The sequence below is a fragment of the Gadus morhua genome, chromosome 11 (genome assembly GCF_902167405.1).
Source record: "Gadus morhua chromosome 11, gadMor3.0, whole genome shotgun sequence".
Lineage (NCBI taxonomy): Eukaryota > Metazoa > Chordata > Actinopteri > Gadiformes > Gadidae > Gadus > Gadus morhua.
The window spans coordinates 24302960-24320459 of record NC_044058.1 but is presented as its reverse complement, the minus strand read 5'-3'; the positions used below and the strand labels follow the sequence as shown (position 1 = coordinate 24320459).

Sequence of the window (17500 nt, the reverse complement as noted above, 5' to 3'; positions counted from 1 at the left end):
GGCCCAGCGTCACGCTGCCCAGGAAGAAGAGGCCAGACGGGGAGGCGTCCTCGGCGCGCGGACCCCCGCCGAGCCTCTTCGAGCTGGAGGGCGCGACGCCGGCGGCCACCATGATAGACGTGGGCCAGCCCCCCAGCAGGGTCAGAAGTCGCCTGCGGCAGATGTTCCGCTCGGACCGCTGCTACAACGCGGTGATGGCGTCCATCGTCACCGTCACGGTGGCGTTGATGCTGTTGGGGGTGCTGGCCTTCGTCATCGTGCCCAGTATAGTCGGACGCCCCGACACGGCACCGAGTCAGAACCAAACTGGGACCACGGCGGCCGGAGGTCCGGGCCCCGGATTCTGACCCCGAAGTAACAAACTCACAGGGACGTAGGACTGATTTGAAATCCTGCACTTCTTCTTTACAGTGTACATCTTGCGCCCGATAGTGCATTACTTATACCCATAATGCAATGTAAAATAATTGTACAAATTACTTGTAAGAATTATATCCCATGATGCTGAGCGAATTGTAATCGTTGTTTAATTCTTCCAATAGATATTGTTGGTTTTCGCCAAACAAAAACAAGAATAAATGTTATGAAACCATTGAAATCTATACACTGTATAATCGGTGAGTTTGGCTTTACCAATATAATATATTAATATAATATAATTTTTTTCACATGGAATATTGCTTTTTCTACATATTTAAAATTGAGCAGACGCATTTATCTTCCATACTTGATGTGTATTACGAGAGTTAAATATATTTTTTTATTTCTTCTCATTGTCCTTCAATGGTGGCGGGTCTTTTGCATCCAACCGCCAAAAGTCCCCTATGGGCTAGTTGTTTCCGCCAGAGTTTCACAAGCAGGCATTCAGTTACAGCTTGTGTCTCCGAGTCATGACGTGGCTCTTCGACAACAATAAATATGCTGTCAAATACTGTTCAGCCTGCCACCGACCAAGAGTTCCGCTCAGACTCAGTTACAAACATCAACAAGCAGCCTCAGGCAGGATGAAATTGATTTTAATCCGCATGTCCTCTATAATTGAAGTCGCACCTTACAGCCACACTGACAATGTGGTGGAGTATTTTAAAAGGTCTAAATCTAAAGGTGAATAAGAAGTAAATAATGAAATGGAGGGTTATGAAGGACGGAAAACCTTGTAGATAGCACATGAATTACTTTCAGATTGATTATATATTTATAGGTCGCACCTGTAACTTTCAATAAAGCAATGTTACAAAATATCCTAAATCCCATATATTTTTGGTTTTCTAACTGTCTGTATCTACCGACCCCAAAGCAGGATACTAGTGAAATAGTAACTGTTTCATAATGTTTGCTGAGCTATTCATTGTTTTTTTATTTGCATTTTCCACTAACCTGTTTGACGATGTTATCTATGGGAAGGAATTTAAGGAAGCTGGAGTAGCCAAGATTGCCAAGCAGTTCTCAAACCACCTCCATGGACGGCATGGGGGAGGAGGGGAAGCCAAAGACAACTGGTCTGACCAGACCTGGGACTTTATGTTGGGTTTTACTGGAGTGTCTGCTTCCTAAAACTATGTCAGAGTAACAGGTTAAACAGAGAGGCGTATCATGGTAGTATCATGTACACAAGGTTTGCAGAACAAATGTTTTGGCGTGATCATTGAAACCTTATAGGTCAGTTGTCTTTCTGAGCATTGTTTGATTAGTCAATCTGTAGCCTATGCTTGGTGGTGAGAGTTAAGTCATGATAAAGTCTTTCTGTGGACTGAAAGAATGGAGAAGGCAAGCTGTCATTTCTAAAACCAATTAACAATATAAATATAAGAAGGCTTGTGCTTGAGTCATTTTAAAGAGACACTCAAGCACTTTGCACACTATCCCCCACTCTCGCAAGAGATAGTAATTATTTATGTAGCCATTTCCAGTCTCTCTTATGACATACTTTAGAAAACTTTAGTCTTTTGTTTGTGCATTGAACACGTGCCGTGAAAATTAACATAATGGATCTTTGAAATTACATATTTAATAGTAATAAGCGGTTATAATAAAATGTCAACTGCACCTCAATAACAGTGGAATGCACAACCAGTTTGCAAAATATTGCACAATATTGATAATAATAATATATAGCCTTTTACTAATGATGCCCAAATAAACATCCAGTTCAAAGCTGACTGAAAATAGTCGTCAATAGTGTCAGCCATCGCCAGAAGTTTATTTTTCTGTTTGTGTGTGTGTGTGTATGTGTGTGTGTGTGTGTGTGTGTGTGTGTGTGTGTGTGTGTGTGTGTGTGTGTGTGTGTGTGTGTGTGTGTGTGTGTGTGTGTGTGTGTGTGTGTGCGTGCGTGCGTGCGTGTGTATGTGTGGTGTGTGTGTTTGTGTGTGTGTGTGTGTGTGTGTGTGTGTGTGTGTGTGTGTGTGTGTATGTGTGTGTGTGTGTGTGTGTGTGTGTGTGTGTGTGTGTGTGTGTGTGTGTGTGTGTGTGTGTGTGTGTGTGTGTGTGTGTGTGTGCTTGCGTGCGTGCGCATGTTGTTCCTGTTATTGGCTTGTTTGTTCGGTGAAAACCCAATGACTCATAGTTCGATAATACAAACTTTGTACACTCAACTTGATGAGTGACCAGTTTATTTCCACGTGTACTTTTATATGGGCATCTGTCTGTGGGGAAAGGCTTTCTGGGCTTTCTGGCCTAGTGTTGCAGTACCTCTTCTTTCCTCCGGGCATATTTTTCCGCAAACCTCTGCTTAGCGCAGAAGTGTGTTATTATTTCCAAGTAAGGAGTTTTGTATCAAAAATGATCTGTAAATGTAATTTTGTGCAACTAGTTTTCCTTAAATAAAACAACATAAAATAAAACATCTTGATGTGGGCGGGGCTTTCGCTGTGGGAGGGCCTTCCTCGTTCCCCCATCCGGATGTCGTGTCCTTAGTGGAGTTGGACCCATGTTTATACAGTCTTTAGTTTATACACTCTTTAGTTTTGTCTTCCAGGACCAACCAGGTGAAATGGACGACATTGAGTTGCTTTTATCCTTGAGAAAGTAAGAAAATAGTTGCTTCAGGGTCTTGTTGTTCCACAGTGTAACTCTGCTGGCTGAAGAAATTCGATTTCTTTAAGGTAAGGTTTCGATTCAGTCCATACGATCTTAAGATTCAACACGTTATTTTTCTTTTAACATATAGAATCAGAATATAAGACAATTGATCAAATCACTCGACCGAATAGCATGCTTGGTATTCTAACAGGACTTATTTTCCAGCAGCTGGGGTGAGTCGATCTACAGGTGATCGCCACAGTGGTCGCTAGTTCATCGACCCCCAGCCCCCATATTGTAGTTAAATATTACTTTAATATGGAATATTACAACTTTCTTAATAATACTCCGAATACTGCATTTTTTTATAATACTCCACATTATACTACTTTATTAATAAAACTCCACAGAATATCGTATTATCTTATTATAATACTACACAGATTACAACTTTTAAAATACTACCCTACAGAATCTTACTTTATTAAGAGTACTCCACCATTGAATATTATTTATTCTAATACTCCTCCACAGAAAACTACCTCATTATAATTACCTGAGGAAATTGAATTTATATTTAACAATCGTGTGCAAATGTCACCATTTAAATGGCTTCGTTTAATGTTCAGTTTTGCTCTAACTTGTCTTTTCAGATGGAGGCTGGTAGAAATCTCTGGATGGACGCCCTCCTCTGAAAGCCTTCCTCCGGCCTCCTCCTCCCACCTCTTGCTCCACCTCACCTCACCTCCTCCCACCTCCTCCTTCTCCCACATCCCCTCCACCTCCACCTCCACCTCTTCCCCACTCCTGCTCCTCCTGTGATGCTCCCTGGCGGCTAGACCATGTTCTTAAAACGAGGTTCTATGATCATCTGCGGCGCGTTCCTCTTCGTCTCATGGAACGCCGTCCTGGTTCTGGTCCTGCTGGGCCGGACCCCCCCCATCACCCCCGGTGCTGGGGGGGGTCCGGGAGGGGACGAGGCGGCAGTGGAGCTCGCCGCCCAGGGGGAGGGGGAGCTAGGGGACGTGGTGGCGGACGTGCTGCGCATGGCGGACACCTTTGAGAAGAGGCTGGAGGAGCAGAAGAAGATCCTGCGAGTCATCCAGAGCCACCGCTCGCTGTGGGGAGGGGGCGGACCGCCGCAGGCCACACCCCCCCTCCCCGACGACGACAGGGCCGCCATCCCCGTGCTGGTCATGGCGTGCAACAGACCCACGGTGAAGCGCTGCCTGGACAAGCTGCTGGAGTACCGCCCCTCCGCACAGCGGCATCCCATAATAGTCAGCCAGGACTGTGGACACGTGGAGACGGCGGAGGTCATCCGTTCCTACGGCAACCAGGTGACTCACCTGCAGCAGCCCGACCTGTCGGACGTCGCGGTGCGGCCCGAGCACAGGAAGTTCCAAGGCTACTACAAGATCTCCCGCCACTACCGCTGGGCGTTGAGCCAGGTCCTCCGCACCAGCGGACACAAAGCCGTCATCATCGTAGAGGACGACCTGGAGGTACCGTATCTCATCCCACGGGTCACCACATTTAGGTTTGAGATGGTTAAAGGGAGGTATAGGTGAGCTACTGGTCTTAGGTTTGAGATGGTTAAAGGGAGGTATAGGTGAGCTACTGGTCTTAAGTTAGAGATGGACCTATACAAGTTGGTTAGAGATGGTAAGCTATTGGCTTGAGGTTAGGCGGACAATTATAGTTAGGTTAGAGATGGACAAAAATAGTTACATGACAATGTTTAGATATAGGTATTAGGTTGAAAATGGTTAAGGTTAGCTCTCAGGTTAGATTTGTATATCAGTGTTGTGGGTATGTATGAGATGTGTGGGCGAGGGTTAGAGTGTGAGTTATTATATTGCAACCTGTAACCTTGTTGTGTGCTGGTCCTCCTCTAGGTGGCGCCAGACTTCTTTGAGTACTTCGAGGCGCTGTATCCGCTCCTGCGGAGCGACCCCAGCCTGTGGTGTGTGTCGGCCTGGAACGACAACGGGCGGGAGGGCTACGTGGACCCGGGCCAGGCCGCGCGGCTGTATAGGACAGACTTCTTCCCGGGGCTGGGCTGGATGATGCTCGGGCAGCTCTGGGACGAACTGGAGCCCAAGTGGCCCGCCGCCTTCTGGGACGACTGGATGCGTCAGCCGGAGCAACGCCGCGACCGGGCCTGCATCCGGCCGGAGATCTCCCGGACGATGACCTTTGGTCGTAAAGGAGTGAGTCTGGGCCAGTTCTACGACAGCTACCTCCGCTTCATCAAGCTGAACTCCCAGTATGTCCCCTTCGCCACCCTGGACCTGGCCTACCTGCAGAAGGACGCCTATAGCGCGCACTTTGAGAAGGAGGTGTACGCCGCGCCGCTGGTCAGCTACGAGACGCTGAAGCAGGGTCAGGGGACCGGGCCGGGGCCGTTCCGCCTGCAGTACTCCAGCAAGGAGAGCTTCAAGTGGCTGGCCCGGAGCCTGGGGGTCATGGAGGACCTCAAGTCCGGAGTACCCAGGACGGGCTACAGGGGTGTGGTCAGCTTTATGACGCGAGGGCAGAGGGTCTACCTGGCCCCGCCCCCTGGGTGGAGCCAGTATGACCCAACATGGAGCTGAGCACAGAGTTGGGGCGGGGCTTAGACCAAAGAACAGTGGTATGAACTCTGATCTGATTTGTTAGAGCTCTGATGTTTGGTGTTTTTTGGGGGGGTGAAGAGAGAACACTTTCATCTCTGGTGCCAAAACCACCTGTGAATTCTTCATGATGTTAAAATAGTTTTACGATTACCAAGTGGCCTTCTACTCTGCTAATGGTGCACAAGTGAATCAATGCATGAAATGCCATGGCCTTAGTGACTGTAAATTATAGGAAATATTTGAGAGATTACATGCACTTGTACAAATGTGTTTAGTTTATGATTTCGGTTGCTAATGGTGATAGGATTCGGCATATAACTGTTGAAATGTAATCATACAATCTAATTGTTCTTTGTTTTCCTGTTCATACTTTAGCTCTACAATTTACCAAAAAGTTGACACTTTATGCTGTTATTGCTGTGCAATGCAAAATATGTATGTGGCCTTTATTTTTCTTTAAATACAATTACAACATAATTTGTATTTTCTGTTCTAATTGTTGATGACCTGGTTAACCGTGATGCAGAGAGTCGATCTTTTGTCGGGAGGGGTAGGGTTTAACTACGGAAGCCTCCCTCGATCATTCTGCTGTTTACTTTTTAAATTTGAGTCATGGCTAGGGGGCTAGCTGGTCGAGCTAACAGATTTAAGTCATCGCAGGTGTGAGATGGAGGACTGGATCCATCTAATAAAGGGACACTTCGATTGGCATTCGCCTACTTACTACACTTACCAGCTTTTATTACAATCCAACATATACAACTTGGTGATAATGCGTTAGTATATAACGAGTGGACCCACTAGCCTAGCACATCTACCTCGTACTTTCGGTTTATTTTAAAATCGTATCCAATTCATTTGGTTTTTATTGGCCTTCCAGTAAAATATATTAATAGATTACATAAAAGCATCAATGTTTTGCTAAAAGCATTGTGTGGAAGGTAAGCTAGCTACCTAGCCGGGAAGCGAGGCAGGTGCCTTGGGCTTGCATCCCTGTTTGGGGATGGAGCCCGGGGGTTTGCGGGAGAGTCCGGCCGGGTCCGGAGCCTCAGAGCCCGGGGAGTGGAGCGAAGAGGTCCGTGGCGGGGAGGCGGAGGTGAAGACGGGTCTGGGAGAGGGTGAAGCGACCGAAGAGAGTGATTTTAAACAGAAAGAACAAACACCGATTCATTACGAAGAAGAGCTGGACCCTCGGATTCAAGTATTTACTTCCTTATTTTAGTAGATTAGTTTACTAAAATAAAGCTTATTACTACCACTGGAAGTTGTACAGTTTGTTAGTAGTGCATCCTGACGGCAGGAGGTTTATGCCGTTATGTATATAATATAATTATGAAATGGAACATTATGTATAATAGTAGAGTTTCGATTTTGTGACGGAGGAAATGATGTATTTGATACGCAGGATGAGTTGGAGCAGTTGAACGAAGCCAGTGCAGAAATCAATAAACTAGAACTACAACTAGATGTAAGTAGACAACACACCCTATAACGACACACTATATTGAAGTGCATTACACGTGTAGAACAATCATATCAATGTTTGTGTGTGTGCGTAGGAGGCGCGGTCCGGCTACAGGAGGATCCTGACAGAGTCGGCCAGGAAGCTCAATGCGCACAGCTCCCAGCTGGGTGGAGCCATCGAGAAGGCAAGGCCATACTACGAGGCGCGTCGCCTGGCCAAGGAGGTACACACCCTACACGACCCACTCTACACGACAGACGGACCCTTCCCCGCCCTACGCGATACACCTTACACGACAAGCCCTACACGAGAGTACCCTACCCTACCCTACACGGCAGTACCCTACCCTACCCTACACGACAGTACCCTACCCTACACGCCACATTCCACCTTACACCCCCCTTCCCTACACCAACACCACAGTCCTACGAGGCCCCATCGCCTTCCCAAACAGGTGGACGCACCCCTTCCACCGCCCTATATGACCAACCGTCCTTCCTGGTGTGCGATTGGCTGATTGTTGCTGGCCGGTTGTGTTTGGCTGAGCAGGCGCAGCAGGAGACCCAGAAGGCGGCCCTGAGCTACGAGCGGGCTGTCTCCATGCACTCTGCGGCCAGGGAGATGGTCTACGTGGCGGAGCAGGGGCTGATGGCCGACGGCAAGAACACCCTGGACCCGACGTGGCAGGAGATGCTCAACCACGCTACCTCCAAGGTCGCCTAGCAACATCCTCCTCGCCTAGTTACCCCCTTCTCACGTAGCAACCCCCTAGCCACCTCCCAACCCAGCAGCTCCTCTTCGCCCCAAGCATGCCCTCCTCGACTCCCCTCGGAACCGCCCCTCTGGCAATCTGTATCCCTAGCTACCCCCCATCCATGGCAACCCCTTATCCAGGCATCGGCCCCCCCAGGGAGCAAATGCGATCATCGTGTGTGTGTGTGTGTGTGTGTGTGTGTGTGTGTGTGTGTGTGTGTGTGTGTGTGTGTGTGTGTGTGTGTGTGTGTGTGTGTGTGTGTGTGTGTGTGTGTGTGTGTGTGTGTGTGTGTGTTGGTGTGTCTACAGGTGAATGAGGCAGAGGAGGAGCGTCTGCGTAGTGAGAGGGAGCACCTTGGGGTGACCCACGCCTGCCAGCTGGCCGAGGCTCGCGTCCAGAGCCTCCAGAAGTCCCTGAAGAGGGCCATCGTCAAGTCCAGGCCCTACTTTGAACTGAAGACCCAGTTCAACTACATCCTGGAGGTAACTCGGATGAGCTGGTAGTCTAGTGGAGAGTGCGAGGAAGACAGGAAGTCTAGCGGAGATACGTAGGATAACTAGTCGTTCAGTGGAGAACGCTATAACTACTAGTCTAGTGGAGTACTGGAGGTCACAAGTTTTTTTTTAACCTGCAGGGCTGTGACTCGTGGTATTTGCGACGTTGATAGTAGAATGTCTACTTCCGCGCGCCTCTGTAGAACTGGCTCACCCACACACTATAGTATATCCAGTATAACACGGTGTGTAAACAGTACCGTACATCCAACCGTACCATAGTGTAACCTACAGTAAAGGATTTCAGTCCCACTCACGCAGGAATTAGTGCGGTGAATTCCAGTGTCCTCAGAGTTTTCTGTATGTTGTCGGGGCTTTGACCGACCTCCAACTGGGTGATTCAGAGTTCAAGAAACACAGCTGTTGAGTAAATGATCGGTAGCCAATATGGTTGTTGTAGGTATGACAGTAGCCTTTTGTATCAGTATGGTGAAGTAACTGGGGTGAGAGAAATACGTCAGGGATGTTGCTCTACTGACCCCTGGTGGCCTTCTGCTGTAGGAGCACAAGGGTCGTGTCCTGCAGCTGGAGCACAGCGTGTCAAAGGTCAAGTCCCAGTACTCTGTCGCCCTGAACAACCTGGAGAAAATCAGCGAGCAGATCCACGCCCAGAGGGGGCGGGGCGTCGCCGTGGGAGGGCCAATCACTGCCTGCGGGGGGCGGAGCTCCCCCGTCGGAGCGGAGGCTGACGGGGGCGGGGGCGGGGCCGGGGGCGGGAGCGACCTGCTGGCGGCCTGCAGGGAGCGCGAGGAGGAGCGGGCGAGGGAGCGGGCGGGGTCGGACTCTGCGTCGGTGTTCAGCCTCCAGACCATCGTGTCGGACCTGGGGAAGGTGGACTCTGTGGAGCACCTGGGAGAGATGAGCGACGGCGGGAGCATGACCGACGGAGGCAGCGCGGCCGGGGACGCCGACAGAGAGGAGGCCCCGAGCCGAACGCTCGCCAAACAACGGCAGCAGCACTTCTCCAAACAGCACCACCGCAGCTTCAGCCTGTAGGCCTCGAGCGCCGCACGCACCATTACCGCTGTCGCTATCTTTACGCTTACGCTCTCATTAGGCGGGTACCACAACTATCTACGGTGGCGTTAGTACTACTACCTCTACGGTAGTATTAGTACCGGTACTCCCATCTGTCCGGGCCAGATACGCACTACAACTAGACATTACTAGCTGACGAAGGATACTACAACCCCCAGGAACACCGCGGAGAATGGAGACTACAACTCCCAGGAACACTGCGGAGAATGGAGACTACAACTCCCACGATCCAGAATGATGATGAAGACTACAACCCTGACAAACCCCTATAATATTTAGTGTATATAACCCCTCTGCTCATCCTACACCTCCAGTGTATATAACTCCTAGCCATCCGATATCTTTAGTGTGTGAATATAGATATATATAGATATATCTGTTTGTACAGATGCATGTATACAGGTGTCTGTACAGGTGGGTCTCTACAGGGTTGTGTATACAGGTGTCTGTACAGGTGGGTCTCTACAGGGTTGTGTATACAGGTGTCTGTACTGCTGTGTGTGTGTGTATAAGTGTAGCTACAGTTACATATGCCCACAGGTGTACCCCGCAGTATAAGATCAAAGACTGATGTGTGTCCTAGTGGTTTTCCTGCTGCTTTCCTGACCCTCTTCATTTTTCTGTTTTTTTTATTTTATATCATAAAGGTATATATTATTTTATATTACAGTATAATGTATATTATTTTATATTGTAGTGGCAATAGTATTTAAATCACATTGAGCCTTTTTGTTGGAATTGGAAGTGTGCCTTCACACGTTAATTTAAACATCAAAACAAAGTTGTGACTAATATTTAGTTTGATTAAGACATGTTTCTGGTAAAACACTTGAAGAGTTTTTTTATGTTAAGATGAGCTTTGTAGTTTTAAAATGATCACCTGACTGAATCATTCTTCTTAAATTACATTATGCACTGTGTTTAGTTGTACAGTCGCAGTGTGTTTAGTTGTATTGTGTCGAGCTGTGTTGTAACTCCAATAAAGATCTGTCGACACATCATTCTGTACAATAGTAATACTTTGTTATACCCGATACAGCCTATAAATACTGTGGGATACTCTCAAACAACAGACCTTGTGTAGCACTGCATATGCATACTGTCATACCGGACAGGAGCAGAGGTAGAATTATGGTTTAGAGGATTCTGAAGCGAAAGTGGAGGTTTAATAATTCAGCAGAGAAATATGAATATGAAATATAAACGAAGCTGCCCTAGGAATAGATGCATGAAGGAGGGAGGACGGAGAGCGAGAGGGAGAGGGGGGGGGGGGGGGGGGGGGGGGGGGGGGGGGGGGGGGGGGGGGGGGGGGGAGGTGAGTGGGAGGCGGAAGGAGGGAGATAGATGGGTGGGGGGCTGACAAGAGGAGGAAGAGAGTAGGAGGGTGGAGAGAGCTGGAGAGCGGAGGCATAGAAATCAATATTGTTTGTCATAACTTTAGAAATTTGGCCTGGACCAGTCTGCGTGACAGATACACGCGCCTTGTCGTCGCTCCTCCTGTGCGCGAGGGGCGGACGCGTCACGATGACGTCACTGTGAGTGAGCTGAAGATTGTAGTGGGGGGATGGGGAAGAGGAGGGGAGTTTGGTGAATCGTTTGGGGATCGATTTTGTATATAGTGCATACACACCGGAGTCATTTTATAGTCTCCGGCGCTCGTGACTAGAACATAGGAATCAAAAGAAGAATCTGTTAACTGCCCTTGCAGCGAGTTAATATTTAAGATTTAAAGGCGTCTGAATATGATCATATTATTTTGGAAGATGGATATTTGAAGCATCCCAAACACTCCCACCCAGCGTCGTGCCGAAGACCCCACTAACGGTATGTCTCAATTACGATCCGTTTCAATATTATTATTTTACCGAATATCCTACCCACATCTCAGTGGCAGATATGGCTACAATCGAATTATTCAATAGCCTACATATGGCCTCATATGGAGTCAATCACCATTTTAGTTCGCGTTACTTGGAAGAATCTACGACCGGATGGGATCTGCTTTACGCCGTGAGTTGTGCTGTTCAGAGCTCCGGGACGACATGTAAATACAGTCGGCCTGCAGGCCCCGTCCGAGCCCTTGCCAGCACCGTACCCAGGTTACTGTTACCCTCCTCCAGGCGCCCCACTGCTCAAATCACGGAAACCGAGTCACCTGGCAGCCGGCTAGAATAGCAGATGGAGACTGGATCAGTAGGCCTACCTGTAATTTAATCTAGACCGGGGACGATGAATCTCGGCCGTTAACACACAAACCGGGACGCAATCAACGCATATAAAGACTCGGCTGTCGAGGAGGAACTTGAACTCCACCGTGTCGCTGTCCGGTGCTGAACCAACTGGCTTCTGTCGGACCCTCGACAGTGACGTATAGTGCGTGTGTGTGTGTGTGCGTGTGCGTGTGTGTGTGTGTGTGTGTGTGTGTGTGTGTGTGTGTGTGTGTGTGTGTGTGTGTGCGTGTGCGTGCGCGTGTGCGTGTGCGTGTGTGCGTGTTGTATCCTTGTTGCTGTTTATGTGGATGTGTTTGTTTTACTATCCCTCTCATTTAAATACCCACTCTAGATGTACACACATACACTCACACACGCACACACGCACACACGCACACACGCACACACACACACACACACACACACACACACACACACACACACACACACACACACACACACACACACACACACACACACACACACACAACGAGCACATCCAACCCCTACTTAAATCCGACACACTCTGTATACGCTTATTAATGCTGCTTTAAACACTGGCCCCCTCAATTTATCCTGTCCACACATACGTTCTAGTTCCAGGTATATGATACTGATAGACGTAGTACCAAACAGTAGGCTAGGCCTCCTGTTTATAATTACCTATATTCTGGGTAGCTCTACGCTAGGTAGCCTATAGCCTATAACATGATAATATTGTGATCACCTAAGTGATTTGATAACATAAGTGATTTGATTGGACAAGAGGTATTCCAATGACTTCTGATTTATATAGAATATAACAGGAAATAGATACAGGGATTTCTTATATCCGTTAAATATATTAACAATGGTCAAAGCGCTGCCAACAGAATATTATTTCAATGGTTTACACAATAAATGAAAACAAACATATAAATATTTACATGACATGAAGCTGGCCTGCAGTAATATTTTCATGCACACTTGCTACTTTGTGAAGACCTAACCAAAGTAGCGAGCTAGCGTGCCGAAAACTGTGCATTGCTTGGCAACAGTCCAGAACTATAAGTTGCGAAGCTATGATGGTTGAAGTCAAATCATTTATTAAATAAACCAACAGTTTCTTTATTTTTCTAAACTAATAAATGGCCCTTTTAGAAAGCCACATCAAATTAAAGGTTATGCTGCTATTCAATATAAACAGCACTTCCTCTCATGTGATATTGATTACATATATATAATATTTTGTAACAATATGTATGGTGATGATGATATGTAATGGTGGTGTATATAGGGGTTATGATATAGTAATGGTAGATATACATAAGGTCAATTGAACACGGTAGGTATACTATGTTTATTGTTAGTGTCTTTGTATTCCATTTATATTGTTTGGTATTCTTCTTTCAGATCCAGCGATGGAAGGAATACTATTCCTGATCATACTCCAGTCTCTTCTGCTCTGGTTGTGCCCATACACAACATTTCATCGGGAGGGTGTGTGTGTGTGTGTGTGTGTGTGTGTGTGTGTGGTGGTGTGTGTGTGGTGTGTGTGTGTGTGTGGGTGTGTGTGTGTGTGTGTGTGTGGTGTGTGTGTGTGTGTGTGTGTGTGTGTTGTTCTACTTTAATATTGTACTATTATTTGAATATTTGTATTTCTATAATACTTTTACTATAATACTAGTTTAATATTTAATACTATAATACTAGTGTAAAACAAATACTAGATTGCTAATCTAATACCAATGCTATAATACTAGTGTAATGTTTTCAGGCTGTGCCATCATCCGGCCCCCCCAGGGATGGAGGAATCCGCTACCGAGGCCTGACTCAGGAACAGGTCCCTACAAACCCCCTATCACTAACACAGAACTCATATTTTGGACACCACAAACTATCTCAACGCACCCCCTTTACACATTGGACCTCACAAACCATTATCCCAAACACACCCCTTTACCCACTGGACCTCACAAAACACTATCCCCAACCCACCGGACCTCACAAACCATTATCCCCAACACACCACTTTACCCACTGGATCTCACAAACCATTATCCCCAACACACCCCTTTACCCACTGGACCTCACAAAACACTATCCCCAACCCACCGGACCTCACAAACCATTATCCCCAACACACCCCTTTACCCACTGGACCTCACAAACCATTATCCCCAACACACCCCTTTACCCACCGGACCTCACAAACCATTATCCCCAACACACCCCTTTACCCACTGACCTCACAAACCATTATCCCCAACACACCCCTTACCCACTGGACCTCACAAACCATTATCCCCAACACACCCCTTTACCCACCGGACCTCACAAACCATTATCCCCAACACACCCCTTTACCCACCGGACCTCACAAACCATTATCCCCAACACACCCCTTTACCCACTGGACCTCACAAACCATTATCCCCAACACACCCCTTTACCCACCGGACCTCACAAACCATTATCCCCAACACACCCCTTTACCCACCGGACCTCACAAACCATTATCCCCAACACACCCTTTACCCACTGGACCTCACAAACCATTATCCCCAACACACCCCTTTACCCACCGGACCTCACAAACCATTATCCCCAACACACCCCTTTACCCACCGGACCTCACAAACCATTATCCCCAACACACCCCTTTACCCACTGGACCTCACAAACCATTATCCCCAACACACCCCTTTACCCACCGGACCTCACAAACCATTAAACCATTATACCCAAGTTACAATTAAGGCATTTAGCCCTAAATTGTATCTTTTATCCAAAACGACTTATCGGTTAATACACACATTGACACACCGACGGCAGAGTCGACCATGCAAGGCGATAGCCAGCTCGTCAGGAGCGGTTAGGGTTAAGTGTCTTGCTCAGGGACACATCAACACTCAGCTAGGAGGAGCTGGGGATCGAACTAGCAACCTTTCAGTTACAAGACGACTGCTCTACCTCCTGAGCTAAGCCAACCCCAACACACTCCTCTACACACAACAAACCCTAAACATGCAGGGACCCCGTAAACCACTGTCCTCCACACCCAACCTGTTCCCCAGGAGGGAGGGAGGTCTGAGTCTCGGTGTCTTCCAGATCCGGAGTGTGCAGATCCTGCCGGTGGACTACGAGATCGAGTACATCTGTCGGGGGAACAGGATGATCGTGGGACCCAAGGTCCGCAAGTGTTTGCCCAATGGGACGTGGACAGAGATCTCACACCACAGCCGATGCTGTAAGCATTCATCATCATCATCATCATCATCATCATCATCATCATCATCATCATCATCATCATCATCATCATCATCTTCACCATCATCGTTATCAGCAGAAGCATTTTTTATCCTCATGAGCATCATCCAATTTGGCTTGTTTGTTTCCCGTTTATTTTAACTTCTCTCTGTCTCTCTCTTCCTCTAACTCTCTCTCGTTCTCCATCTGTCCCCCTGTATCTTCCTCCCTTTCTCTCGCCCTCCCTCTCTTCCTCTCTCTCTCTTTCTCTCTCTCTCTCTCTCTCTCTCTCTCTCTCTCGCTCTTCTCTCTCTCTCTCTCTCTCTCTCTCTCTCTCTCTCTCTCTCTCTCTTCTCTCTCTCTCTCTCTCTCTCTCTCTCTCTCTCTCTCTCTCTCTCTCTCTCTCTCTTCCTCCCTCCCTCTAATCCTCCCTCACTCTCCTTTTGTTCCCCTATGTCTCCCTCCCTCTCTCGCCCTCTCGCCTTCTCTCTCTCTATCTCTCTCTCTCTCTCTCTCTCCCTCCTCCCTCCCTCTCTCTCTCTCTCTCTCTTCTCTCTCTCTCTCTCTCTCTCTTCTCTCTCTCTCTCTCTCTCTCTCTCTCTCTCTCTCTCTCTCTCTTTCTCTCTCTCTCTCTCTTCCTCCCTCCCTCCCTCTAACCCTCCCTCACTCTCTTTCTGTCCCCCGCTATCTCCCTCCCGCCCTCCTTCTGTCTCTATCTCTCTCAGTGCTGCTGTGCCCGAGGGTGTGGACGTCTCTGGAGAACGGTCGTGTTATGTCGCAGCCTGCTGGGGTGCCAGTAGAGGGCGCTGTTCTACACTACAGCTGCCACGCAGGCTTCCTGCTGCAGGGGAGGAATTCGAGCCACTGCACCAAGCTGGGGAAGTGGGACTCTCCCAAACCCACCTGTATCTGTAAGACCACCCATATATGGAAATCAATCATAATCAACATCGTAATACGCATAATAAATAGTAGTACAGATGTGTTTACTAGCATATATATAAAAAAAAGATGTATTCCATTTAAATTGTATGGTTATAATAATAGCAATGATCTTAATAGTAATAATCATAATATTCAATTATTATTCAATTATTATTAATCAATTTATTAAATAATAAATTGCTTAATAATGGAGCTATATTATAGAATAAATTAACTTCTGGGTAACTTAGGAAACAACTTTTAAAATAAAGACTGGCTTCATTAGTTATCTTATTTGTCCTAATTATCTTTCTGTTACTTTTCCATCTTTCCACAGATGACAGGAACTACACAGGTAAGACACAGCACAAAACCCTATCTTGTTTGAATTATCAATGATCAAAGTTATGGGGCAATACATGCTGATCGCCCCTCCCCCCCTCGGCTCCCCCTCACAGGTAAGAAGAAGCTGTACATTGGAGCTCTGTTCCCCATGAGCGGTGGTTGGCCGGGGGGTCAGGCCTGCCTCCCCTCGGCCCAGATGGCCCTGGACCTGGTCAACAACCGGACTGACATCCTGCCGGACTACGAGCTGGAGCTCATCCACTACGACAGCATGGTGAGTCCAACCAGAGCAGGCCTACCCACACCGGTCCAACCAGAACAGACCAGATCAGACCAGGTCCAACCAGAACAAACCAGACCAGACCCGACCCGACCAGACCAGACCAGACCAGACCAGACCAGACCAGACCAGTCCAGACCAGACCGGACCAGTGCGGACCAGACCAGACCAGACCAGTCCAGACCAGACCGGACCAGACCAGACCAGACCAGGTCCAACCAGACAAGAAAAGACCAAACCAGACCAGTTCTAACCAGACTACACCTAACTAGACTAGACCACACCAGACCAGACCAGGTCTAACCCGACCAGACCAGACCAGACCAGACCAGGTCCAACCCCACTACACCTGACCAGTCTAGACTTGGCAATAATACAAAACCAGGTCTAACAAGACCAGACCAGCCCAGACTAGACTAGACCGGATCAGGTAGTGGTCCAGTAATCATGCAGTTACCAAGGCTGCTGAGTCACCCTTTTTGCGTTGTCTTTGGAAATGGGAGCCACAGTGTTCTGAATATAGCCACCCATGTCGCGCTCTCTCTCTCTCTCCCCCCCCCAGTGCGACCCTGGGGAGGCCACCAAGCTGCTGTACGACCTGCTCTACACGGAGCCCATCAAGATCGTGCTGATGCCGGGCTGCAGCGGCGTGTCCACCCTGGTGGCGGAGGCCGCGCGCATGTGGAACCTCATCGTGGTGAGGGCCCGCCCTCAGGTCCCCGCCTCGCCCCGGGCTCCCCGGGAGAGGAGGTCCCGTAACTCAATGGGACTTTTTTCCCTGGTTGAATAAAAAAAAAAAAAAAAAACGTGGCGAGAGGTGTTCTCTTAGGTCCTCATAGTGGTGAGTGCCCTCTCTCAGGTCCTCGGCGTGGCGAGGGGTGTTCTCTTAGGTCCTCATAGTGGTGAGTGCCCTCTGAGGGGTGAGTGGTGATGTCTGGGATAAGGCCCTCAAAGTGCATCACTGCTGATGACAGGAACAAAGCGAACAGGCTCATTAAAAAAACATGTTCCATCATTGGCCATAGCATGGAAACCATTGACCACATCGTTAAGAAGAAAAGGAGAA

The 17500-nt window shown here is 48.0% G+C and overlaps 4 protein-coding genes across 4 annotated transcripts in view; all 4 read left to right on the top strand.

The window, feature by feature from the left end:
* The window catches only part of rnf183 (ring finger protein 183), a 3634-nt gene extending 2393 nt beyond the window's left edge, over nt 1-1241 (top strand). Inside the window, exon 2 of the mRNA XM_030371590.1 lies at nt 1-1241. This exon is cut by the window's left edge and continues 650 nt beyond it. Coding sequence (XP_030227450.1) covers nt 1-347 — 347 coding nt within the window. The 3' untranslated portion in view covers nt 348-1241.
* Nucleotides 1242-2871: 1630 nt separating this feature from the next.
* mgat1a (alpha-1,3-mannosyl-glycoprotein 2-beta-N-acetylglucosaminyltransferase a) lies at nt 2872-6119 on the top strand. Its single transcript, XM_030370670.1, has 3 exons — nt 2872-3101; nt 3672-4523; nt 4917-6119. The coding sequence occupies exons 2-3, from the start codon at nt 3861-3863 to the stop codon at nt 5613-5615; spliced, it is 1362 nt and encodes a 453-aa protein (XP_030226530.1). The 5' UTR covers nt 2872-3101; nt 3672-3860; the 3' UTR covers nt 5616-6119.
* A 181-nt stretch (nt 6120-6300) lies between these two features.
* sh3bp5la (SH3-binding domain protein 5-like, a) lies at nt 6301-10448 on the top strand. The gene is made up of 6 exons (XM_030370671.1): nt 6301-6837; nt 7042-7104; nt 7196-7324; nt 7651-7815; nt 8164-8337; nt 8911-10448. Exons 1-6 carry the CDS (start codon nt 6640-6642, stop codon nt 9403-9405), a joined length of 1224 nt encoding a protein of 407 aa, XP_030226531.1. The 5' UTR covers nt 6301-6639; the 3' UTR covers nt 9406-10448.
* Nucleotides 10449-10821: 373 nt separating this feature from the next.
* Nucleotides 10822-17500, top strand: part of LOC115554475 (gamma-aminobutyric acid type B receptor subunit 1) — an 18607-nt gene continuing 11928 nt past the window's right edge. Inside the window, 8 exon segments of the mRNA XM_075074217.1 lie at nt 10822-11271; nt 13050-13136; nt 13415-13479; nt 14748-14886; nt 15611-15796; nt 16147-16164; nt 16268-16428; nt 16997-17131. Of these exon segments, the coding sequence (XP_074930318.1) occupies nt 13058-13136; nt 13415-13479; nt 14748-14886; nt 15611-15796; nt 16147-16164; nt 16268-16428; nt 16997-17131 (783 nt within the window). The 5' untranslated portion in view covers nt 10822-11271; nt 13050-13057.

Coding starts and splice junctions, on each gene's coding strand:
- sh3bp5la (XM_030370671.1), top strand. CDS start 6,640: ATGGAGCCCGGGGGTTTGCGGGAGAGTCCGGCCGGGTCCGGAGCCTCA. Junction 7,105..7,195: donor AACTAGAACTACAACTAGAT/GTAAGTAGACAA, acceptor GTGTGTGCGTAG/GAGGCGCGGTCCGGCTACAG. Junction 8,338..8,910: donor AGTTCAACTACATCCTGGAG/GTAACTCGGATG, acceptor CTTCTGCTGTAG/GAGCACAAGGGTCGTGTCCT.
- mgat1a (XM_030370670.1), top strand. CDS start 3,861: ATGTTCTTAAAACGAGGTTCTATGATCATCTGCGGCGCGTTCCTCTTC. Junction 4,524..4,916: donor TCGTAGAGGACGACCTGGAG/GTACCGTATCTC, acceptor GTCCTCCTCTAG/GTGGCGCCAGACTTCTTTGA.